Source organism: Coenobita brevimanus, chromosome 100, assembly GCF_032717465.1.
Source record: "Coenobita brevimanus isolate Jiangsu-jjx chromosome 100, ASM3271746v2, whole genome shotgun sequence".
Taxonomy (NCBI): domain Eukaryota; kingdom Metazoa; phylum Arthropoda; class Malacostraca; order Decapoda; family Coenobitidae; genus Coenobita; species Coenobita brevimanus.
This window is the reverse complement of record NC_137053.1, coordinates 54219840-54244936: the sequence shown is the minus strand read 5'-3', so window position 1 is coordinate 54244936 and position 25097 is coordinate 54219840. Positions and strand designations below refer to the sequence as shown.

The following is a 25097-nucleotide window of genomic DNA, read 5'->3' as shown; positions in this document are numbered from 1 at the left end:
ATGCCATGCCATCCCATCCCATCCCATTCCATTCCACTCCATTCCATTCCATTCTATTCCATGCTATCCCATGCCATGCCATACCATGCCATCCCATCCTATCCCATCCCATTTCATTCATCCCATCCTATGCCATTCCATCCCATTTCATCCCATTCCATCCCATCCCGTTCCGTTTCGTCCCATCTCATCGTATCCCATTCTATCCTTTTCCATTCCCATCCCATCTTTCCCCATCCTCCATCCCTTCCTTCTCTTCCTTTATTTTCTCACCCCTTCCTTTCCATTTCCTTCCTTTCGTTTCCCTACCTTTTCCTTCCTTTCCCTCACTTTCCTTTCCCTTTCTTTCCCATTTCTTTCCTTTCCTTTCCTTTCTTTTGCTTTTCCTTTCCTTTCTTTTCCATTCTCTTCCCTATTTCCTTCCTACTATCCTTCCTTCCGTTCTTCTTTCCTTCCTTCTTTCATTCCTTAATCCTTCCTTCATTTCTTCTTTCCTTCCTTCCTTCCTTTTTTCTCTTCCCTCCCCTTGTCTCCCTTTCCTTTCCTCATGTTTTCCTTCTTCATCCCTTCCCCTCCCTCTCCTTCCCTTGATTTTTCTTACCTTCTTTTTCTTTCCCTTCCCTTCCATTTCTATCCTTTGACGTCCCTTTCGTTTCCTTTTCTTCCTTTCCATCAGTTCCCATCCCTTCCCTTTTCTTCCCTTCCCTTCCCTTCCGATTCCATCCCTTCATTTCACTTCGCTTCATTTCCGTCCATGCTCTTCCCTTCCTTTACCTTTCCTCCCCATTCCTTCCCTTCCCTTCTCTTCCTGGCCCTTCCCGTCACATCACTTTTTTAATCTCACCCCTACCCTTCTCTTTCCTTCCCTTTTTTTTCTTCGTTATTCCTTTCTTTCCTTCCCCTTCTCTTCAATTCCCACCCTTTCTCATCCTTTGCTTCCTCTCCTTCCTTTCCCTTTCCTTCCCATCCCTTCCTTTTATTTCCATCCTTTTCCTTCCCCTTCCCACCCCTTTTCTTCCCTTCGCTTTACATCCTTTCATCTCCTTTCCCATCCTGTCCCTTCCCATCCTTTCCCATCCTATCCCATCTCATCATATCCCGTCTCATCCATTCCCATTCCATCCCATCTCTTCATTCCCGTTTAACCCCATCCCTTCATTCCCGTCTAAATCCATCCCTTCCTATCCCATGCAGTCTTTCCCATCTCTTCTTTTCCGTCTAATCCAATCCCTTCACTTCCATCAAATCCGATCTCTTCCTCTCCCATCCCATCCCTTCCCATCCCGTCCCATCCCATCCCATCCCTTTCCTTCCCATTCCTCCCCTTCCCTTCCCTTACCTTCCCTTCCCTTCCCTTCTCTTCCCATCCCATCCAATCCCTTCCCTTTCCATTCCTTCCCTTCCCTTCCCTTTCCTTTCCTTCTCTTCCATTTCCATCCCATCCCTTCACTTCCCTTCCCGTCCCTTCTCTTCCCTTCCCTTCCCTTCCCTTATCTTCCCATTTCCCATCCCTTCCCTTACCTTCTCGTCCCTTCATTCCCATCAAATCCGATCCCTTCCCTTCCCATCCCTTCATTCCCATCAAATCCGATCCCTTCCCTTCCCTTCTCTTCCCTTCCCTTCCCCTCCCTTCCCTTCCCTTCCCTTCCCTTCCCTTCCCTTCATTCCCATCAAATCCGATCCCTTCCCTTCCCATCTCTTCCTTTCCCTTCCTTTCCCTTCCCTTCCCTTCCCTTCCCTTCCCCTCCCTTCCCTTCCCTTCCTTTCCCTTCCCTTCCCTTCCCTTCCCTTACCTTCCCATCCCTTCATTCCCATCTAATCCGATCCCTTCCCTTCCCATCCCTTCCCTTCCCTTCCCTTCCCTTCCCATCCCATCATCCTTTCCCTTCCCTTCCCTTCCCATCCCTTCCCTTCCCATCCCATCATCCCTTCCCTTCCCTTCCCTTCCCTTTTCTTTCCTTTCCTTTCCTTCCCATCCCATCCCATCCCATCTCATCCTTTCCCTTCCCATCCCATCCCTTCCCTTACCTTACCTTCCCATCCCTTCATTCCCATCTAATCCGATCCCTTCCCTTCCCATCCCTTCCTTCCTTTCCCTTCCATCCCGTCATCCCTTCCATCCCATCATCCCTTCCCTTCCCTTTCCTTTCCTTTCCTTCCCTTCCCTTCCCTTCCCTTCCCTTCCCATCCCATATCATCCCATCCTTTTCCTTCCCATATCATCCCATCCTTTCCCTTCCCATCCCATCCCTTCCCTTACCTTACCTTTCCATCCCTTCATTCCCATCTAATCCGATCCCTTCCCTTACCTTCCCATCCCTTCATTCCCATCTGATCCGATTCCTTCCCTTCCCATCCCTTCCTTTCCCTTTCATCCCTCATCCCTTCCCGTCCCTTCCTTTCCCTTCCCATCCCATCTCATCCCGTCCCTTCCCTTACCTTCCCATCCCTTCATTCCCATCTAACCCGATCACTTCCCATCCCTTTCCTTCCCTTCCCTTCTCTTCTCTTCCCTTCCCTTCCCTTCCCTTCCTTTCCCTTCCCATCCCATCCCATCCCATCCCATCCCATTCCATCCCTTCCTTTTCCTTACCTTCCCATCCCTTCATTCCCATCTAATCCGATCCCTTCCCTTCCCATCCCTTCCCTTCCCTGCCCTTAACATCCCTTCCCATCCCATCCCATCCTTTTCCTTCCCAGCCTATCCTTTCCCTTACCTTCCCACCCTTCATTCCCATCAAATTCCATCCCTTCCCTTCCCCTCCCTTCCCTTCCATTCCCATCTCATCCCATTCCATTCCTTCCCTTCCCTTCCCTTCCCTCCACATCCCCTCCCACCCCATCCCTTCCCACCCCATCCCTTCCCTTCTCGTAACGTCTCTTCCCATTCCATCCCATATCATCCCATTCCATCCCATCCCACCCCACCCCATCCCACCCCACCCCTATCCCTCCCATTCATTCCCTTCCCTTCCCCTCCCTTTCCGTACCTAACCTTACATTCCTTCCATTCCTTTACCAAACCTTACCTTTCCATCCCATTCCATCCCATCCCTTCCTTTCCCTTCCAGTCTTACCCTACCCCAACCCATTCCATCCCATCCCCTCCCCTCCGTTCCCTTTCTTTCCATTCCCATCCCAATTCTTCCCATCCTTACCCTTCCCTTCCAATCCCATCCCATCCCACCTCATCGCATCCCAACCCATCCCTTCCCATTACCTGCCATTCCCAACCCTTCCCTTCCCTTCCCGTATCATCCCTTCCAATAGCATCCCTTCCTTTCTTGTCTGATCCCATCCCTTCCCTTCTCATCCTATCCTATCCCATCCCATCCCATCCTAGCCGGAGATTAATCAGCAGACACCCAAAAAAACACATATGTCCCTAATTAGAATTTCTCCCACACTTTTTCCACAAATAAATGCAATTAGGAGTGAGCTGCTGAGAGAGAGAGGGGGAGAGAGAGAGAGAGAGAGACAGACAGACAGACAGACAGAGACAGAGACAGACAGACAGACAGACAGACAGACGACAGACAGACGAACAGAGAAAGGAAAATCTCTCTACAGACAGACAGAGAAAGGAAAATCTCTCTCTCTCTGTCTCTCTCTCTCTCTCTCTCTCTCTCTCTCTCTCTCTCCAGGAAGGTGGAATACCCTAAGGAAATACACCTTCTCTAGCAACCTCCTCCCTCGCAATCTCACTCAACTTCCCTACACTCCTACCTCCTTCCCACCAATCCCACTTCTTCCCACTCACTCCTCATCTACGGGAGGGAGTGGGGAAGGCAAATCACACAACCTCTCATTATATCATCCACTTGTTCTCTCCCTCCCACTCCTTTCCTCGCCTTTTTTTCATTTCAATTCATCTCTCACTCAGCTCACTCATCCACTAGCTAAAGGACGGAATGGGAATCAAACCAGAACTCTCTCATTGCCTCTGTCTCTTTCCTTCTCTTCCTCCGGTCCTTTTTTCCTCTCCCCTTCCCCCTGACCCTCCCACATATAATTACTTTCCCCTCCTCTTTCACTACCACTCCAAATTCCTCTCCCCTCTCCCTCTCACTTTTAATTCCTCTTCCCTCCCCTCTCTCCATCCCACTCCTAGTTCCACTCCCATCCCTCTCCCTCCCACTCCTAATTTCCCTCCCTTTCCCTCTCTCACATTCATCCCACTCTGCCACCAAATGTGAGAGTGACTGGGGGGATGTGAATTGTCTCCCATCTTTCCTTCGATTTCCTTTCGTCCCACTCACTGCTTCTCTTTCTCCCACTCACCCCACGCATTCTTACTCACCCATAAGAGAATGAAGAAAGAGAGAATAACGGGCTCTTCCTTTCATTATTCCCTCTCACCTTCCCTCCCTCCCACTCACTCTGTCCTCCCTATCCCACACACTGACAGTCTCTCTTCTCTTCCCACTCATTCTTTCTTTTACCCCATGCACTCTACCTCCCTTTCACTTACACTTCCATTTCCCTTTCTATGCTCTCATACTCGCCTCCCCCAATTTCTCTCTCTCTCTCTCTCTCTCTCTCTCTCTCTCTCTCTCTCTCTCTCTCTCTCTCTCTCTCTCTCTCTCTCTCTCTCATGTGGGACGAGCAAGCTAATATCCATTCTCCATTCATTTTCCCATGCACCCAACTCACATACCCACTTATCTTCCCACGTACCGCACATTCCTATTCATGCCTTACTCTACTCCCCATCCCACTCACATTCCCACTCATACCAACTACATTCCCACTCATCAGGTGGACGTGGGCAATTACCAGGTCCTCTCCTTCATATGTCACTCTTTTGCGCCCTTTTCTCTACTCACCCTGAGGTCTTCCTAATACTCTCCCAGTCTCTCCCACATTGTAAATCTCTCACCCACGTTACATCCCATTTTCTTTATCATTCTCACTTGCGTAGATTTAGTCTGCCTACTAGAGGATGACTTTTGAGACTGAAGAGTACTTCCATGTAGAGAAGAGAGAGAGAGAGAGAGAGAGAGAGAGAGAGAGAGAGAGAGACAAGGTAAGTTTTTTATTTTATTTCTTTAATGCAAGAAAGAAGGAACCACTGGCCAGGAGCACGCCAAATTGTTCCCTCCAGGGGTAAAAAAAGGGGGAGGGGCAAGATAACGAAGCCAAATTCAATATCCGTTCGTTTCGACGTGAATTGTTACAGTGTTTTGTATAACTATAAACTTTACCAGAGTTGGCAAGATACCATATTAGACAGCACAAGGATAAGAAAATTAGCACAATTCGTTACACGTAGCCAGATCTGGCACCACTTATCAACACACTGGCACTCTGTTTAAAAGCTTAGTTCGTTATAACTGATCAAGTTACATTTTCCAGTGTTATTAATATTTTCTGGAGCTTCCGTTTTCTGTTCTTGAAACAAAAAATACATTTTCAGATTTAAAACTGTCAGTATTTTGAGGGCAGTTATATGTTTAACTCTGCATTTTTTCAGGATTACTTGAACTTGAGAGGGGGTGGGAGATAGTTATATATCCCTTCCAGACCCAGTTGTAGGTGGGATTCATCCTCCCAGGACCTACGCCTATAACCACTCCATCCCCTTTCTCATTCCTCTCAAGCTACGTCCTCACTCGCCCTATTATCTGCTCCCCCACTCATCTCTCACATTACACCCACACTTTTCTCATTCCCTACTTTCTCACCCATCTCTTTCTCTCCCCACACAGCAGGAAGGCGTGGGCAAAGGGGACCAAGGCCTGTACGCCAGGAGGAAGTGCAACGGTGTCAGCCCATCCTCTCCCGCTGCACTATCAGCCTCTTCACAACACATCGTGGTCGTTGAAGGTAAGAAGCGGACCATCTGGGGGCTAGCTGAAGTGTCTGGGGCTGTCTGGGTTTCCTTGAGGCTATGCGGGGGTGTTCTGAATTATTCTGAGGTTATCTATTAAGCCATTCAGACTGGCAAAATTCAAGACTTGGAGTGGGGTTATTGAAAGTTTGTATGTTTATCTGAGGACTTTCTGTAAGCTATCATGGTGGTCTGGAGTTTCTTGGCGCTATTATAGGTTTGTCAAGGGGCTATTTGGGGCTGTTCAGGGGCCCTATACTCGAGAAGTGCACGAGGTCAGTCCATCCTCTTCTCCACAGTCATTGCTTCATTACAGCAGATCATAGTGGCTGAAGACGTATGTACGAGTAAGACTCTCTGGGGTCATATGGCCTTTCGGGGGACATCTGAAAAAGCTTATTTGAAACCATTTGGGGTATCAGAATCAAGAAGTGTCATGCGGAGCAATTGAGGAGCTAGTAAGTTGTCTGTGGGCTAACTGGGTGTCTAAGGGCTGTCTGAAGGGCTACTTTAGGCTAGTCTAGGTTTATGGAGACAATTAGGCGTGTCTCAAGGTACTGTTTGGGGGTTTAGGGACATTGCAGACTATCCGAGGAGGAAGTGCAGTTATGTTTTTCCAATATCTTCGGCTACCCCCTTAGCCTCCTGACAGCAATAATTCTAGTGGCAAAAGGTGCCTATCTTAGTGTCTGGGAACTATCTAGGAGTTAAATGAGGTCTAGAGAAGAAGTGTCAAACGTTTGAATAGGCTGCGACTTTTCCGTATCATATAGTCTACATTCATTCTTTTCAATCTAAAAGTTTTCACTTTTTTATATTGCAAATTTAAAATTTGCATGCACTTTAAAGCAACAATGTATTGTATAGTGTGTAAATGCAGTTCACTAATCTGATGGAAATCAGGAAGCAGTTTTTCCTATTTTGCTAAATTCGGACAAGTGCAAAATGTAAACACCCTGGTCTAGGCTCCCACGGACACACGTACCACAATTTTGAGTGAGCTGATGCTTGCTTAACTGGTATTATCCTATTGTTTCTACATTTATTTGAAGTCAGTGGTTATTGTAGTTTACAGTGAATGGGAATAAAAGTTGCTGGAGAAAGTAGTCACCAGTTGAAATTAATAAGGGGTGTTGACAGCCTGTCACATAATTACATATAATGAAACCATTAGGTAGACTTGGCCCTCAGAGGCTCAGACCATCAAGAGAACTGAAGAGTGGCCCTTGGGAGGGATTGAGTTTGACACCACTGGTCTAGAGGCTGCATGAAGGTTGTTTTGAGCTATTTAGAATGCTGTTTTCGGGATTCAAGAGTTTAAAGCGAGGCATGTGAAGAGTGGGTTTATTAATTTTTGAGGGCTATATGGGGGCTACCCTGGGGCTATCTGGAGTCTTAGGGAGCTATCAAGTTTGTCTAGGGGCTGTGTGGGGTTTTGTGAGACTTAATGGGCATTACTCCCCCCCCCCATTTCTCTCTCTCTCTCTCTCTCTCTCTCTCTCTCTCTCTCTCTCTCTCTCTCTCTCTCTCGACAATCTTGAGATTGCTGCTTTACATCAGTCATCTCATGTCTTCGAGTTCTGCAATAATCTGTAATTAAGCTGTCTTCAGTCATCCGCCTGCCTATCTATCTATCTATCGTTTTGCGTAGATGTCTCTCATTTTCCTTCTCCCAAACAGATGAGCATCTGTCTGCCTATCCGTTTTTCTGTCTAACAATCTATCTAATTTTCAGTTTCGAACATTACTTTTCTCTCTTCGCAAGTACGAATCATTTGTTTTTCTATCTATCCGTCTTTAAGCCTATCTGTATCTATTTCTATTTAATCTCCCTCTCGCACAGACGAGCTGGTGGACCGAAACTGCGACAAGTGCCGAGAGTGCTGCGTCAACTACCGAACCTGGCTGAAGTTCCAGAACCTCCTGCACATTGTTGTCCACGACGCTGTGTTCGATCTCTTCATCATGATCTGCATTATCCTCAACACCATCTTCCTGGCCATCGAACACCACGGCATGTCTTACCAGCTCAACAAGGTCCTAGAAGTCGGCAATAGGGTGAGTATTTTGGGCGAGGAAATGATGAGGAGTGGCTTGGGAAATAAGTGAGTTTTGTACATTTTTGAAAACCATCTTCCTGGCCACCGATCACCAGACAAGGTCCCCGAGGCTGGCATGAGGGTGGGTATTCAAGATGAGGAAATGGTGAGAGAGAGAGAGAGAGAGAGAGAGAGAGAGAGAGAGAGAGAGAGAGAGAGAGAGCATATCTACTGATGATTCTGTATTGTCACTTTGCCAGTGGGGTGAGTACGGGGTGAGGAATTGATGAGTAAATGAGTGGGAAGTGTGTGAGAATATGTTGAAGATCCTTTGTTATTATAAGGAACTAGTGTCTGTATGTGGAGCTAACATTTTCTTCCTGGATATGGCACACAAATTTAATCTGATAAGCTCAATAGGATCCTGGGAGTTACGAAGACTGAGTACTCTAAGAAGGACATGATGAGAGAGTAAAAAGTGGATTGTGTTAACGATGGATGGTAGCAGAGAGAGAGAGAGAGAGAGAGAGATGAAGGTGATAGGGGAGAGCGGCAGGGTAATAAAGGCCCTGGTATTGTTCACCCACCTTAATCAGATTCTGAAACTCGTAAACAGAATCATCCCGGATGAGGCGAGGGTGAGTGAGCTGTGGAAAGCGTGGGTGAGCGGAGGATAGGGTAGGTGAGCTGAGGAAATGGAGTTAGCAAAGAGGAAAAGGTGGAGAGAACAGGCCTCTTGCGAGTTTTGGCCTACAAGGAAGTTGAAAATATCGGTACTGATAATATTTCGTTGCATTAGCGTTAAAAATGGAAAAATATCGTGTGGAAATAGGTTTTAAATTACACCAAGTACTTGCAGAACAATGGTATGCTTCCATATTTCCGAAAATATAGAAAATACAAGATCGAAGACCGTCCATCATTTCTCAGTGTTTGTGAAATTGCTTATTGTTTTCTTTACTTAGACTAATCGAAGCATAACATTCTTCAGCAAGTACTTACTATTATGTCAGAGCTATTTCACATCATATTTATTTTAACGCGACTCATGTTGATACTACGAAAGTTATTAATGTCGATATTTTCAACTTCCTTAAAACCCAAAACTGGCAAATGGTCAACTGGAAACAACTGTGGAAGAAAGGGAGGGTTTTGTTGAAAAAGGTCAGGGATTGAAATGGAGCGTGAGTAAGCTGAAGAAAGGGTGAATGAGCTGAGGAAAGGGTGGAAGAGCTGAGGAAAGGGTGAATGAGCTGAGGAAAGGCTGGGTGAGTTGAGGAAGGGCTGGGTGATCTAAGAAAGGGTGGGGCAGCTGAAGAAAGGGTGGCTGGGATGAGTAAAAGGTGAGTGAGATTAGAGGGAATAAATAACATCACTGAAAGAGGGGTGCGTAAACTGTGTAAAGGGTGAGTAAATTCAAAAGAAAGCGGGGGTGGGAATGAAGAAAGGGCGAATCAGAATTGAGAGATAAAAGGATGAGAGTTGAGGAAAGGATGAATCAGAGTTGAGGAAAACGAGATAAAGAAAATGAGAGTAAAATGAAAGATCGGTGAGTAACTTGAGGAAAGAGTAAGTCTGGACTGACAGAGGATGAGCGTAATAAGAAAAATGAGAACTAGATTTGAGGTAGGGATGAATGAGTTAGAAGAGAGTGAGTAACTTTAGAAAAGGGTGAGATGTGGAGAGGGAGAGTCCGATTTAACCCTTTCAATGTAATGACGTCCTTTTTGCTTTTTTCTTGCTACCACCAGATTATTTTATTCAGTATGAAAGAAGACGATGTAGTGAAAGGTTTAAAGAAAGCTGTATCTGACTCTCAGTTCGAAAAGTCTCTCATAAGCTGAATAAGCCCGTCTGGTAGAAGCAATATTAGATTTAAAGTGAGAAGACGATGTAGTGAAAGGGTTAAAGAAAGCTGTATCTGACTCTCAGTTCGAAAAGTCTCTCATAAGCTGAATTAGCCCGTCTGGTAGAAGCAATATTAGATTTAAAGTGACGTCTTCTGGTTGATGTGGCTATGGAGAGGATATTACAGTCTACTTTAACTTGGCCTGAAATAGCTATCTTTCCCTATTGGATTCTGAGATGTAACAGCAGATTAACATTTGAATATGATGCTAGTCACGAAGAGGAGATTTGGAAAGGATGTACAACAGCAGTATTGTCTTTTTCTGCCACTGAGCTATGCAAAATGAGCTGCAAAAGGATGAAAATCTGGACCAAGGTAGAATAGAATGGAGTACAGTTTGTCCACTTTAACTTGGTGGATATTTTCGTAGTTTTGTAGCATATTTCTTGTACCTTAATAATATAATACTGCAGTTCTGTGTCCTTTCCATCGCACTTCTTCATAATCAGCGCCAAATTTTACTGTTGACGACACCGAAAGCTTAACTATACTGTGATCGAGTTGCTTTTTGTAAATGTACTGTATGTATGTATGTATGTACTCGCATGCTAATAAAATACCTCACGAAAGCCCGACAGGCTTTGTATCGAAACTGATTCATGCATTGTATTTGGGTCTGAAATTCGATTCTGGTGCAGATTGATCAGAGGTAAAGGTCACGAGTCAAAATCAAGGTTTAGGTGTAGCGTTGATGTTTTCTTTGGGAACACCCTCTAGGTAAGCTCATGTTATAGCTTCGTAGCTCAGCATTCAGGGTGGAGAGATAGCAGTTTTATTCCAGTCGGCAAAGTAAGGTTATGGCAAGAGTAATAGCGTGAGGCAAGGTTGTGCAGGTGCAGAATTTAAGGTTCTGGTAAGATGCCTGATTAGGGAAAAAACAGAGAGAGAGAGAGAGATGAAGTTACGGTGATGGAAGAGTGAAACTGTAGTGAGGAAGAGTTAAAGATGAGACTGATGTAAGTGAATTAAATTATGAGTGAGCATATAAAAGGTGAGTGTGTATTTGAAGTGGGTTTGGATCAAGGAAAGGACGAGGGACTGAGAAAATGGTAAGACTTAGGAAAGAATGAGTCTGGGCTTCCCTTTCTCTTCTTTCACTCCTCTCACCTGCTTTCTGATATCCTTCCTCATCCCATCCTCTCTCACGCTCCCTCTTTTTCTCCATATTATCACCCATTTCGCCCTCCTTCCTCGGTAAATGTTAAGAAACAGCTACCACTCGATTTGGGTCATAAAGTTTTGTTTGTGCTTTTTTTTTTTACCCTTTTTATGAACGTCAGTGTTTTATCAGTCATCAGAAATTACTCGTTTCCAAGTTAGCCCCGACCCCACTCCATCCCACCCCATGTCGAGAGTAGTGGAAGACCCGCTGGATTTATTTATTTTATTTTTTTATTGAATTGCATCCAAACCCAGTTGGAAAAACTATCTGACGTAACTTACCAAACCTAAACTAAATACTTTATTCCCCCAAATGAGAGGTGCAGCCTCCAATTGAGCCGTGACACACGAAAACCAAGAATAACGAAAACAATTGCAACAACAAAATCATTCTGAGAAAGTCCATAAAAAGGCGCTGACAACTTGGAGAGATATTCATTAAACAGAAAACATTTCAAAACACTAATGGCACATGTGACTGCACCTTAATAGTGTCCCCTTCTTCCTTGCCCCTCTTTATCTCACCATTCTTCTGCATGCCCGCTACCTCACCGTCCCATTTGCTTCTAGCTTCCTACTTTCTCACCCATCCTCATTCCATCCTCTCCCTGTCTCACTCCTCTCATCCTCCCTCACCCCTTTGACCCTCCCTCACCCATGTCATCATCCCTCCTCCCCAATCTCACCCTCCTCCATCCCTTTCCTTCCATCGTTTCCACTCCCCTCACTCTTCTTGGCCATCCTCACCCCTCTTAGCTCTTTCACCCCTCACACCCCTATTCTACCTCCCCCTCACCAACTCTCCATCTTCCTCACTTCTCCCACTCGCTCCCCCACTTTCCCATCCGCTTCATTTTTATTCTCTCTCTCTCTCTCTCTCTCTCTCTCTCTCTCTCTCTCTCTCTCTCTCTCTCTCTCTCTCTCTCTCTCTCTCTCTCTCTCTCTCTCTCTCTCTCTCTCACCCTAATTACACGCTCCCTCTTGCAGTCTTTTTCACCCCTTCCATCCCACCTAACCCTCCCACCCCTCTCCCACCCCTCCCCCTCTGTCCCTGGCCCCTTTCCCTCCCCACTCCCTCCCGCTCCCTCACCCTCTCCAGCTCTCCCTCCCCTCTCCCAGTGCAATAAGGTGAGAGGTTAAGGCAGCAGCGTAGATAATTAAGTTACGTAGTAAGTTGGGAGTAAGTTATGGAATGAGATGCTGTAGCCAAGTAATGAGGGAGTTAGGGAGGGGGAGAGTAGAGGGAGGGAAGTGGTGGGGGAGATGAGAGGAAGTGGGGGGAGGGAAATGGTGGTGAAGGAGAGAAGGAAAGGAGGAAGTAGTGGAAAGAAAGTGGAGAGAGAAAGGGAAGTGGAGGGGAAGGGGTAGAATAAGGGAATGGAGGAAGGGAAGTGGTGGTGCGAGAGAGAGAGAGAGAGAGAGAGAGAGACAGACAGACAGACAGACAGACAGAGGGGGAAGTAGTGGGGAGAAGGGAAACAGCCAGGTAAAGGGGGTGATAGGGGATGAAGTTGTGGGAGGAAGGGAAAAAGGAAGGTATTGGGAGAGGAAGAGGAAAGTGGAGGGGTTCGGGGAAAAAGGAAGGTACTGTAATGGCAGTGGATGAGAAGTGGAGGGGAAAGAAAGAAAAAAAGTAGGGAAAGGAGTGGAAAGGAATAGAAAAGAGAAGTGGGGGAAGGATAGGGGAATAAAGAGAATTAGAGGGGGAGAAGAACTAGGGGAAGTAGAGAGGAACCAAGGGGGCAGGGGGAAGTGGAATGAGGAGGGGGATCAGAGGGAAATGGAGGGGAAGGAGGGAAATAAGGGGAAGTGGAGGGGAATATAGGGAAGTGGAGGGAGGGAAGGGAAAAGGGAAAGTAGAGAGGAAGAAGGAGAATAAGGGTAAGCGGAGGAAGAGAGAGGGGAATAAGGGGAAGTGGAGGGGAAGAGAGGAATTGGGAGAATTGGGGGGGAGGAAGGGAATAGCGGCAGTGGAGAGGAAGGAAAGGGAATAGAGGGACGTGGAGGAGAAGAGAAGGGAGGGAATAATGGGAAGTGGAGGGGAAAGGAGGGGAATACTGAGAAGTGGAGGGGAAGGAGGGGAACAGGGAAAAATGAAGAGAAAGTGGAGGGGAAAACTAGGAAGGGAAGGGAAGAAAGAGAAATAAGGGAATTTAAGGGGAAGGAAGGGGAATAGGGAGACGTTGAAGGGGAAGGAAGGGAACAGGAAGAATTGGAGGGGGAGAAGGGAGTAGAGGGAAGCTGAGGGGAAAGAAGAGGAATAGGAAGAAGTTGAGGGAAAGGAAGGTAGTTAGAGGAAGCTGAACGCAATGAATGGGAATAGGGGGAAAAGGAGAGGAACAGGGGGAAATGAAGAACAAGTGGAGAACATGAAGTGGAAAGACGGGGGAGGAAGAGGTGAAGTGGAGGGGAGAGAAAGGAGTGGAAAGAAGTAGACATAAGCCACAGCCTCTCTCCAGCTAGCCTAACAGATCAGTTATTTGTGCATTATATTTAACCTTTGTTCTCGTGTTATGCTCCACTCTTGGCCCTTGTTCTTGTGTTCTGCTTCATTCTTGACCCGTCTTCTTGTGTTGTGCCAGGTGTTCACGGCGGTGTTTACGCTGGAGTGTATCATGAAGATAATGGCCCTGAGTCGGGAGTTCTTCGTCAACCGATGGAACGTTTTCGACCTCGTCATCGTTCTCGCCTCCCTCCTCGATCTCGGTCTCGAAATTGGATCAGGTCTCTCTGTTCTGCGAGGGATGAGACTGGTGGGTGATATGAATGTTTATTAATAAATAAATTTACTGCTATTTATTTATTGTATCTTTCTGTGCACTCCTTTTTCTTTTTGACACCAAGCTGATTTCTTGTTTCCATTATTTCGGTCTCTTCTTTTCGTGGCATGAGACTTGTTCGTGGTGCAAGGTTACTACTGTTGTTACTACAAGTATTATTTCTCTCTCTCTCTCTCTCTCTCTCTCTCTCTCTCTCTCTCTCTCTCTAGTTATATATATATATATATATATATATATATATATATATATATATATATATATATATATATATATATATTGTTACATAGCCTATGATTTCATCATCTTTTGTGTAATTTTAACGCACAGTTGCTGCATGTTTGATCACGAGCGTGTTCTGCCTCAGTTCCCCCCTTCTACCGTTATAGTAGAGTAAGTCGTTCTCTCTGTTATTTAGAGCGGGATTGTCAACTCTTTGTCCCCATGGCTTCATTTGCGCGTCCTTCTTACAAGTTGTATCAAGCTCTGCCGGCCCCTATATAATGAGCAGTCTCTGCATCATTGCCACTTAGATCTGCTCCTCATTTTGTTCACATCTCTGTCCTCCCCTGTACAGATATTATTATTGTGAGTTCTCAAGAAATCTCCAAACATCTAGCAGCTGTGTGTAATTTGAGTATAACTGTTGTATTTTTTCTTGTACTGTGTAGCATAAGGTTAATTCTTAGGCCTAGTGAGGTTTTTTGTGATTAATGAGGGGTTTTATGTCAGTCATTTTTGATAATAGTTTGTATCTGTAATAATTTATCTGGCGGAAGGGAGAAACCTGTACTGTAACTCATCCTCTTGATGCCCACAGTGGGGGCGGAGGGACGTTGGTTACAAGATTGTGACAACGTGAGTTAACTTTTACCTGGTCGTGGTGTAGTGGTATGCTGCCCGGCTCTCATCTGAGAGTCCCTGGTTCGATTCCCAGCATATTGGTAATTTACCAGATGATTTTTCCTGTGTACAGTACAGGTTTCTCCCTTCATTCTGACTTGCCGTAAGTGCTTGGGATAGATTAAAAGCATCTACTTGCCCGAGTGCCAGGGGGTTAACTCATCCTCTTGATGCCCACAGTGGGGGCGGAGGGACGTTGGTTACAAGATTGTGACAACGTGAGTTAACTTTTACCTGGTCTTGGTGTAGTGGTATGCTGCCCGGCTCTCATCTGAGAGTCCCTGGTTCGATTCCCAGCATATTGGTAATTTACCAGATAATTTATCTGGCATTCACTGAGTATTACCTGGTATCTCATTTTATCAGGGCTGACTTAGATAAATTTACTCTTGCTAATTTCGTGTTAATAGAGGCTATTGCAGTTAACCATATATTTAACCTGTTTATTTGCCATTACATTATCCTTATGAGTCCTGAATGTTTTGTTGTTAGTTTGTGCATTAAACTTTAACTTGTAATTTTACCTAACTCTTTTGTTTTGAACCTGGAACTTTACGGGACAGTAGTGACTCTTAGTATTCTCACTTAAAGTGTACATTATCTTTCTCTGTTCCGTAACATAAATTTGGCGACCTCATATCAGGATATTCAGCATATTATCATAAGGATATTGCTTGATATTTTGTGACTGTTACTTATTAATTATGTCTACTATTACTACACTTGATGAAGCCAAAGATTTTTTGTCAAATGTGCAAACAGTGTGTGATGTAGAAAACAGAACAAAGAATGAACTTAAGCTTGTTGCTCAACAATTGGGAATTGTTGTTCGCTCTCATCATTCTAAAGATCAGATTGTTGACATGATTAATGAAAGCTTGTTTAATGTAACTCCTCCAAATTAGCAAACGCAGATTGAATTAGCAAAGTTACAGCTAGCCCTGCAGGAGGCCCGTGCTAGGGAGGCTGAGGCACAAGTTGAAATTGCTAGGATTCAGGCAGACCATGAGTATCGCATGAAACAAGGTGGAACTGGATCATCTTGCTCTGATGATTTTGATGTGGCTAAAAATGTTAAACTTGTCCCTCCTTTTAATGAATCTGATTTAACAAAGTATTTTCAGTTGTTTGAGAGGGTAGCTACAGGTTTTAATTGGCCTAAAAAGTATTGGCCAGTGCTCCTTCAAACTGTTCTCACCGGTAAAGCTCAAGTAACTTATGCATCTTTGCCTCAGGATCAATCCGATAATTATGATGTAGTTAAGAGCTTGATTCTTAAGGCCTATGAGCTTGTTCCTGAAGCCTATAGAGTAAAATTTAGGACAACTTACAAGCAAGATAAGCAATCCCATGTTGAGTATGCAAAAATCAAAGAAGATCTGTTAGAGCAGTGGTTAAATTCTAAGAATGTGGATTCTGATTTTGACAAATTTAAGCAGATGATTTTGCTGGAGGACTTCAAAAGGTGTATTAGTAAAGATGTAAGCCTATATCTTGATGAGAGAAGAATAGATAATTTGTCTGATGCTGCAGTTTTAGCTGATGAGTATGTTCTCACTCACAAGAGATATTCTAGAGAAAAAGGGAAAGCTGAGAGTAAGTACGTTGCCTCTACTCAGAGTACAGGTAACAGGACAGAGAATAAGGATGATGTTTCTCAGGAAGTAAATACCAGCTTCACCTCTACTGTAGATTTCAGAAAAGTAAATGTACTTATTGTAGTAAGCTTGGTCATACTACGGAGAGATGTTTCAGGAGACAGCGTGATGTGAACAAAAAGGAGTCTTTAAATATTCAGTCAATTGGTCTAGTGTCCACTCTTGAGAGTTCCCAGAATTCTTTAACTGAGTTAACTGAACCTGCTTTGAGGGGTAACTTAAATTCTCATGATGGAGCTCCTCTTTTGAGCAGTAACGTGGGTGACACTCTCAAGAGTTCATGTGCTAATTTCCTGTCTGATGGTTTTGTCAGTCCTCTGGACAGTAATGACAGGAAATCAGTTAAAATATATCGTGATACAGGTGCTTGCCAATCCCTTATGCTGACCAGTGTTCTAGGCTCTAATGTTAATTCCTCTGATGAAACTGTAATCTTACAAGGTGTAGGGAATAATTACTTCTCTGTCCCTCTGTGCAGAGTGAATTTAGAGTCTGGTTTTGTTAATGGTTCCGTTATGGTTGGGTTGGTTGAGACACTCCCAATGTCAGGTGTAACTTTCTTACTTGGAAATGATATTGGTGGAAGTCAAGTGTGTCCAGCTCCTCAGTTGTCTAGTGAGCCAGTGGCTGCGGCCCAGGATTGTGATGTCCCTGATGTGTTCCCTGCATGTGCTGTCACTAGGGCTAAGTCTAAAGTTACTGGTGATTTAGAGGATAATGATGATGATGATGATGTTATCCTAGCTGACACTTTTCTTGCTAATTTGGACCACTCACCAGATGAGGCAGTACCCCGTAGTGTTGATAATTTGTCTCGTCAAGAGTTGGTTGAGTTGCAGGTTGCTGACCCTGAGTTGAAAGGTCTAGCTAACTCTGCTTACAGTGAAGAAGAGTCAGCCGGTGCTTCTACTTGTTATTATGTAAAGTCAGGAGTACTTATGAGGAAGTGGAGACCCCCAACAGCATCAGCCGACTGTGAATGGGAGGTTGTACATCAAGTTGTCATCCCTCGTGTTTGTAGGCAGGATATCATTAGAGTGGCTCATGATTCCAGTTTGGCAGGACACCTTGGAGTGAGGAAGACTGTGGCACGCATTTTGAAACACTTCTACTGGCCAGGTATCTTCAGGGATGTTTCCTGGTATTGTAAGTCTTGTCACACCTGTCAAGTTGTGGAGAAGTGTAATCAGACCGAAAAGGTTGCACCTCTAGTTCCCATTCCTCCTTTTGAGGCGCCTTTCACCCGTGTGTTGGTGGATATTGTGGGCCCTCTTCCTAAGACTTCTTCAGGATTTTCTTATGTGTTGACCCTGATTGATATGGCTACTCGTTATCCTGAAGCCATTCCACTTAGAAATATCTCAGCAAAGAACGTGTTTAAGGAAATGCTAGGGTTCTTCACAAAGTTTGGTCTGCCCAAGGAGGTACAGTCAGACCGGGGAAGTAATTTCATGTCAAATGTTTTCAAGCAGTCTCTGAAAGAGTTGGGCATCACCCAGATCACGTCTTCAGCTTACCATCCCCAGACCCAAGGAGCGTTGGAGAGATATCATCAAACACTCAAATCGATGCTCAAGAAATACTGTTTGGAACATCAGAAAGACTGGGATAAAGGTCTTCCATTCGTTGTGTTTGCCGCAAGAGAATCTCCAAATGAATCACTGGGCTTCTCACCTTTTGGACTACTGTTTGGCCATGAAGTAAGAGGACCCCTTAAGTTACTCAAGGAATGCTGGCTGTCGGAGGAAGATGACGTCAACCTGCTGGAGTATGTGATGAAGTTCAAAGAACGGCTGTCCACTGCTTTACAGCTGGTGAGAGAGAATTTACGAGCTGCTCAGGAGAAGATGAAGACTTGGTATGATAAGAAGTCCAGGTTACGCCACTTTCAGCCAGGAGATTAGGTTTTGATTCTGCTACCAGTTTATGGGCAACCTCTTCAAGCCAAGTTTAGTGGCCTTTATTTCGTGGAGAAGAAACTCAGTGATGTCAACTATGTCATCGCCACACCAGATCGTAGAAAGAGCAAGCAACTATGTCACATCAACATGCTAAAGTTATATCACAGGCGGGACGAAAATAATCCAGTCTGCACTGTAGCTGTTCCACCCGAGTCTACAAGTGAAGTTCTCCCATGCAGCATGAGCCTGAGTGATAGTTTGGGGAAGAATCCTGATATCATGAATGATCTCCAGACTAAGCTTTCTCATCTACCTCCCAAGGAAAGGCAGGAGTTTTCTGCATTACTGCAGGAGTACCCGCAAGTGTTCCGTGCCACTCCAGGAAGAACCACTGTGTTGATGCATGATGTCGATGTTGGAGACGCAAAGCCAATTAAATTGCCTCCTTACCGTGTGAACCCAGTGAAAGTTCCTCTCATCCAGAAGGAGCTTGGCTACCTGTTGGACCACAAGATGATTGAGCCCTGTCAGAGCAAGTGGAGTTCTCCTGTCACTCTAGTCCCTAAGCCAGGTGGGTCACAGCGGCTTTGCATCGACTACAGACGTGTTAATCAGATAACTAAAACAGACACCTACCCTCTCCCTCGTGTGGAAGATTGCATAGACAAGATCGGAAAGGCTAGGTACATAAGTAAGTTTGATTTGTTAAAGGGATACTGGCAAGTACCTATGACTGAACGTGCTAGGGAGATCTCATTTTTTATAACATTAGGAAAGACCTTAGCATGGTCTGTAATGCCATATACAGATTGTTTTAGAGTAATAAGAAATTTCCTTTGTAAATTTCTTTTTTCTTTGTGGGGAGGTGTTACATAGCCTATGATTTCATCATCTTTTGTGTAATTTTAACGCACAGTTGCTGCATGTTTGATCACGAGCGTGTTCTGCCTCAGTTCCCCCCTTCGACCGTTATAGTAGAGTAAGTCGTTCTCTCTGTTATTTAGAGCGGGATTGTCAACTCTTTGTCCCCATGGCTTCATTTGCGCGTCCTTCTTACAAGTTGTATCAAGCTCTGCCGGCCCCTATATAATGAGCTCAGTCTCTGCATCATTGCCACTTAGATCTGCTCCTCATTTTGTTCACATCTCTGTCCTCCCCTGTACAGATATTATTATTGTGAGTGCTCAAGAAATCTTCAAACATCTAGCAGCTGTGTGTAATTTGAGTATAACTGTTGTATTTTTCTTGTACTGTGTAGCATAAGGTTGATTCTTAGGCCTAGTGAGGTTTTTTGTGATTAATGTGGGGTTTTATGTCAGTCATTTTTGATAATAGTTTGTATCTGTAATAATTTATCTGGCATTCACTGAGTATTATCTGGTATCTCATTTTATCAGGGCTGACTTAGATAAATTTACTCTTGCTAATTTCGTGTTAATAGAGGCTATTGCAGTTAACCATATATATAACCTGTTTATTTGCCATTACATTATCCTTATGAGTCCTGAATGTTTTGTTGTTAGTTTGTGCATTAAACTTTAACTTGTAATTTTACCTAACTCTTTTGTTTTGAACCTGGAACTTTACGGGACAGTAGTGACTCTTAGTATTCTCACTTAAAGTGTACATTATCTTTCTCTGTTCCGTAACAAGATATATATATATATATAGATATATATATATATATATATATATATATATATATATATATATATATATATATATATATATTGGAGAGAGAGAGAGAGAGAGAGAGAGAGAGAGAGAGAGATGCATACAGACCTACATAGCTTCTTTACCCCTGTAGCTACGTGTGCTGAAGCTGGCGCAGTCGTGGCGCACCATGCGTGTCCTGCTAAGCATCATCGTGTCCACCCTGGGCGCCCTCGGTAACCTCACCTTTGTCCTCCTCATAATCATCTACATCTTCGCCGTCATCGGGATGCAGCTCTTCGGCAAGAACTACACCGCGGCAAATTTCGCTCCCGACCCTATTCCTAGGTGAGTGAATGTTAAAACTGGCATGGGACGCTTCGTATCATTTCTCCCTATGCGATTTATTTTGCATCCTGCACTTTGATGACCTCTTGTGCGTTAGTTATGTCTAAAATGGACGACACACGAGAATGTTAAGGTGTAACTGGCAAAATTAATAGCTTAGAAACAGGTATTATGAAGGTAATCCGAGAATACGAGTGTCAGCCTCCTGTAACTCTCTGCTGCGCAATATAACTAGAATGAAATGTTGGCGATGTCCTGATCGTGAGAGAGTTATAAGGGACTGCTTCTATCCTGATCCAGTTCCTTTGTGGGTTATTATTACCTGCGTCCCAAAGCTCAAGAGCAACACGAGTTTATCTTGTTGTTGTTCGTATTACTACTCTCTTTTTCTTTTTTCTTTCTTTTTGTCTTCTCTTTTACTTCTTCTTCATCTTCTTGCTGTTCTTATTTTCATTGTTGTTGCTGTCGTTGAAGAAAATTTTGAAATGAAACCTTGTCTGTACTCAAATTATTAATACCACTGCACATATTTCGACTGGCTTTAGTCTCAAGGCGCCTTCAAAACCTCCTTCACCACATTCTAAGCCCATCCCACATATTTCTTTAGCTTTCATGATCATTTCTTTTTCACTCTCCCCTCGCATTCATTCTTGAAAGGTATTCTGAAACACTAATCTTAACAGATGGTGCCAGATATAGCAAACCACGCCCGACCACCCAAGGTCAAAGGTCATGGTGCCAAATGAAAGCCCGTATGAGACTTCCTATATCTTGATAATAGTAAATGTCTCAACCCCAACCAGTGTTGAGTTATAGCCCGCCTGAATATCCGTGACCTTGAGAGTGACTTTTCAAGGTCACGTAAGGTGGAAGGTCATGGTACCAATTAAAAACCCATATGGGACTTCCTGTATGTTGTTAATTGTAAATATCTATCTTTAACCAGTTTTGAGTCATAATCCCATGAATATACAGTACATGACCTTGAGTTTGACCTAAGGTCAAAGGTCATGGTACAATTAAAAGCCTATATGGGACGTCCTATATATTGATATTAGTAAATATCTATCTACAGTCATTTTCGAGTTGTAGCCCCCTGAATATCCGTGACCTTGAGTTTGACCTTTCAGGGTCTGTCAAGGTCAAAGGTCTTGCTGCCAAATGAAAGCTCCTATGGGAGTTCCTGTATGTTGATTATAGTAAATAACTCGTATCTTCAACTGGTTTCAAGTTATAGCCCTCTGAAAATCGATTATCTTGATTTTGACCTTTCAGGGTTACTCGACTACCTCCAAAATTTACTCACATTCTTTTAAGACCAGTTCCCACATATCTTGAAAGTTTGAATTTCATTTAGTCGTTTTTCCGTAATGTTCCTGACAAACAAACAAACAAACTCAACCAAATACAGTACCTCGCGGGACTCCGTCTCGAGCGAAGTAACAACACCCATTTTCGGAGCGCATTCTTTCATTCCCCAGACCCACCGCTCACCAGATTTCCAGCCCATCTCACCCACTCCTTCGCTTATCATGCCCATGTCTTTACTCTTCTTTGACGGGTTACTTCGCAGGTCACATGGTCAACGAATGGGTTGTTAATGGTTCAGTCAATCATTTATATATCTGATTATTTATAATTTCTTTATATTCACCTTTTTACGGCTTGGAAATTATGAACTAGTTAATGCCTTCAGTACGCAGGTCATTTCGTTTGTTTGTTTATTCCAGTGTCCGACATGCGGGGAGGTTAGGGGTTTGACTCCCACAGATATACAGTAGCGAAGACCCATGGAAACAGACTATGCAGGAGGACCCAACATGAGTCATTAAACACCCCCTTACATAAGATGGGTTCATTTTTATTACGAAGAATATATTTATTTTACATACATATATGATCATCCAGAATGTGAACAAAAAAGTCACCTTTATTTTTCTCTTGAAAATTACGAGACAGAGAAATTCACTTATATCGTATTAATGATATTCATCACAATTTGAAGAAGAACCAAGTTAATAATTTCGTAATATTGTTCCTAAACACATTAAGCGATGAGTTTTAGCCACCGTAGCTTCATTCTATGGTATGGTTTTACGTTACGGAAACTCCTGAAGTATGCCGACTTTATTAACTATTGTTTTTTTTTTTCTCTCATCTGTAAGGAAATTTAGATATATGACATATATATATATATATATATATATATATATATATATATATATATATATATATATATATATATATAATATATATATATATATATATATATATATATATATATATATATATATATATATATATATCATCTTCAGCCGTTTGAGTATCCACTGCAGGACCGGCCTATACCGACCGAAGTCGGGACGATACACCCAATGTATCTCTACCAAGTGGCTTTGGCTGTCTGGTAGAGTTTGTTACGTAGTTTGAGAAGTGCTTGTAAGTGTAATTGTAGTGTTGGAGTGGCTTTGGATGTGTGGGTAGTCTGTGAACCAAGTGTAATCAGCCTGCACAAGCCGACTGGGTGCAAGCATACTTCACAGTAAGCGACACTGGTTCAACCACAGCACCCCTTGTGTCCGCCAATGCAGTACATGGCTGGGTGAACACTCCCAAAGTTTATTACCCTGGCGGGGCGCGAACCCTGGTCCACCCGTGTACGAAAAAGCACACTTTACCACTGAGGATATATATATATATATATATATATATATATATATATATATATATATATATATATATATATATATATATATATATATATTGTTACGGAACAGAGAAAGATAATGTACACTTTAAGTGTGAATACTAAAAATCACTACTGTCCCGTAAAGTTCCAGGTTCAAAACAAAGGAGTTAGGTAAAATTACAAGTTAAAGTTTAATGCTCAAACTAACAACAAAACATTCAGGACTCATAAGGATAATGTAATGGCAAAAAACAGGTTAAATATATGGTTAACTGCAATAGCCTCTATTAACACGAAATTAGCATGAGTAAATTTATCTAAGTCAGCCCTGATAAAATGAGAATACACTGGATAATGCTCAGTTAATGCAAGATAAATTATTACAGATACAAACTATTATTAACAATTGGCTGACAGTAAAACTTTACATTAATCACAAAAACCTCACTAGGCCTAAGAATTAACACCTTATGCTACACAGTACAAGAAAAAATGCAATATCACTTATACTCAAATTACACAGCTGCTAGATGGTTGGAGACTTCCTGAGCACTCACAATAATAACAACTGTAAAGGGGAGGACAGAGATGTGAACAAAATGAGGAGTAGATCTAAGTGGCAATAATGCAGAGACTGAGCTCATTATATAGGGGCCGGCAGAGCTTGATAAAACTTGTAAGAAGGACGCGCAAATGAAGCCATGGGGACAGAGTTGACAATCCTGCTCTGAACAACAGAAAGAATGACTTACTCTACTATAAGGGAGGAGGGGGGGAGTGAGGTAGAACACGCTCGTGATCAAACATGCAGCATACTGTACGTTAGAATTACACAAAGGATGATGAAAGCATAGGCTATGTAACACCTCCCCACAAAGAAAAAGAAATTTACAAAGGAAATTTCTTATTACTCTAAAACAATCTGTCTAAAGTCTAGATAAGCAATCTGCAATAACATTTTCTTTCCCCTTGACATGTTGTATGTTTAATGAATACTCCTGAAGAAGTAGACTCCATCTTGTCAATCTCTGATTTTTATCTTTAAACTTACTAAGGAATTTCAGTGGGTTATGATCGGTATAAATGACTATGGGGTCAAAACCAGAACACAAATAAAATGAAAAATGCTGTAAACCCAAAATCAAGGCCAAAAGCTCTTTCTCAATAGTTGAGTAGTTCTTTTGAGGTGGAGTGAACTTCTTACTGTAATAAGATACAGGGTGTTCAATACCCTGATCATCCTCTTGCAGCAAAACAGCCCCAGCTCCTATATCACTTGCATCAACAGCCATCTTAAAAGGCTTAGCAAAATTTGGAGTAGCGAGCACTGGCTGACTTAATAGGATAGCTTTAAGTTTGCAGAAAGAGGATTCACAGTTATCGGTCCAGACAAATTTAACTCCCTTTTTCAGTGGGCCTGTAAGTGGTGATACAAGAATAGAAAAGTTAAGAACAAATCTCCTGTAATAACCTACCATTCCCAAAAATCTTTGTAGCTCTTTCCTACTTTTAGGTCTGGGAAGATCACTTATAACCTGACCCTTAGCTCCTGGTGGTGCAACATGTCCATCACCAATTACGTACCCAAGGTACTGAACTTTAGCTTGACCAAACTCACACTTTGACAAATTAGCTACAAGATTAGCCTGAACCAAACGCTCAAGAAATTTACTGACATGGCATAGGTGATCTTTCCAGTTGCCACTGAAGATTAATACATCATCAGTATAAACAACACACCCTGCCAAACCCTCTGTTACAACATTCATGAGCTTCTGAAAAGTGGCTGGTGCATTCTTCATACCATACGGCATTACAGACCATGCAAAAGTCTTTCCTAGTGTTACAAAACATGAGATCTCCCTAGCACGTTCAGTCATAGGTACTTGCCAGTATCCCTTTAACAAATCAAACTTACTTATGTACCTAGCCTTTCCGCTCTTGTCTATGCAATCTTCCGCGCGAGGGAGAGGGTAAGTGTCTGTTTTGGTTATCTGATTAACACGTCTGTAGTCGATGCAAAGCCGCTGTGACCCACCCGGCTTAGAGACTAGAGTGACAGGAGAACTCCACTCGCTCTGACAGGGCTCAATCATCTTGTGGTCCAACAGGTAGCCAAGCTCCTTCTGGATGAGAGGAACTTTCACTGGGTTCACACAGTAAGGAGGCAGTTTAATTGGCTTTGCGTCTCCAACATCGACATCATGCATCAACACAGTGGTTCTTCCT

General features: G+C 43.4%; 1 protein-coding gene across 1 annotated transcript in view; it reads left to right on the top strand.

Annotated features, from left to right (window-relative positions):
- Positions 1–25097, top strand: part of LOC145414591 (sodium channel protein 1 brain-like) — a 1229691-nt gene that overhangs the window by 396924 nt on the left and 807670 nt on the right. The window contains exons 10-13 of the mRNA XM_080284113.1: positions 5712–5826; positions 7674–7888; positions 13522–13692; positions 19986–20179. Coding sequence (XP_080140239.1) covers positions 5712–5826; positions 7674–7888; positions 13522–13692; positions 19986–20179 — 695 coding nt within the window. The remainder of the gene's footprint in view (positions 1–5711; positions 5827–7673; positions 7889–13521; positions 13693–19985; positions 20180–25097) is intronic.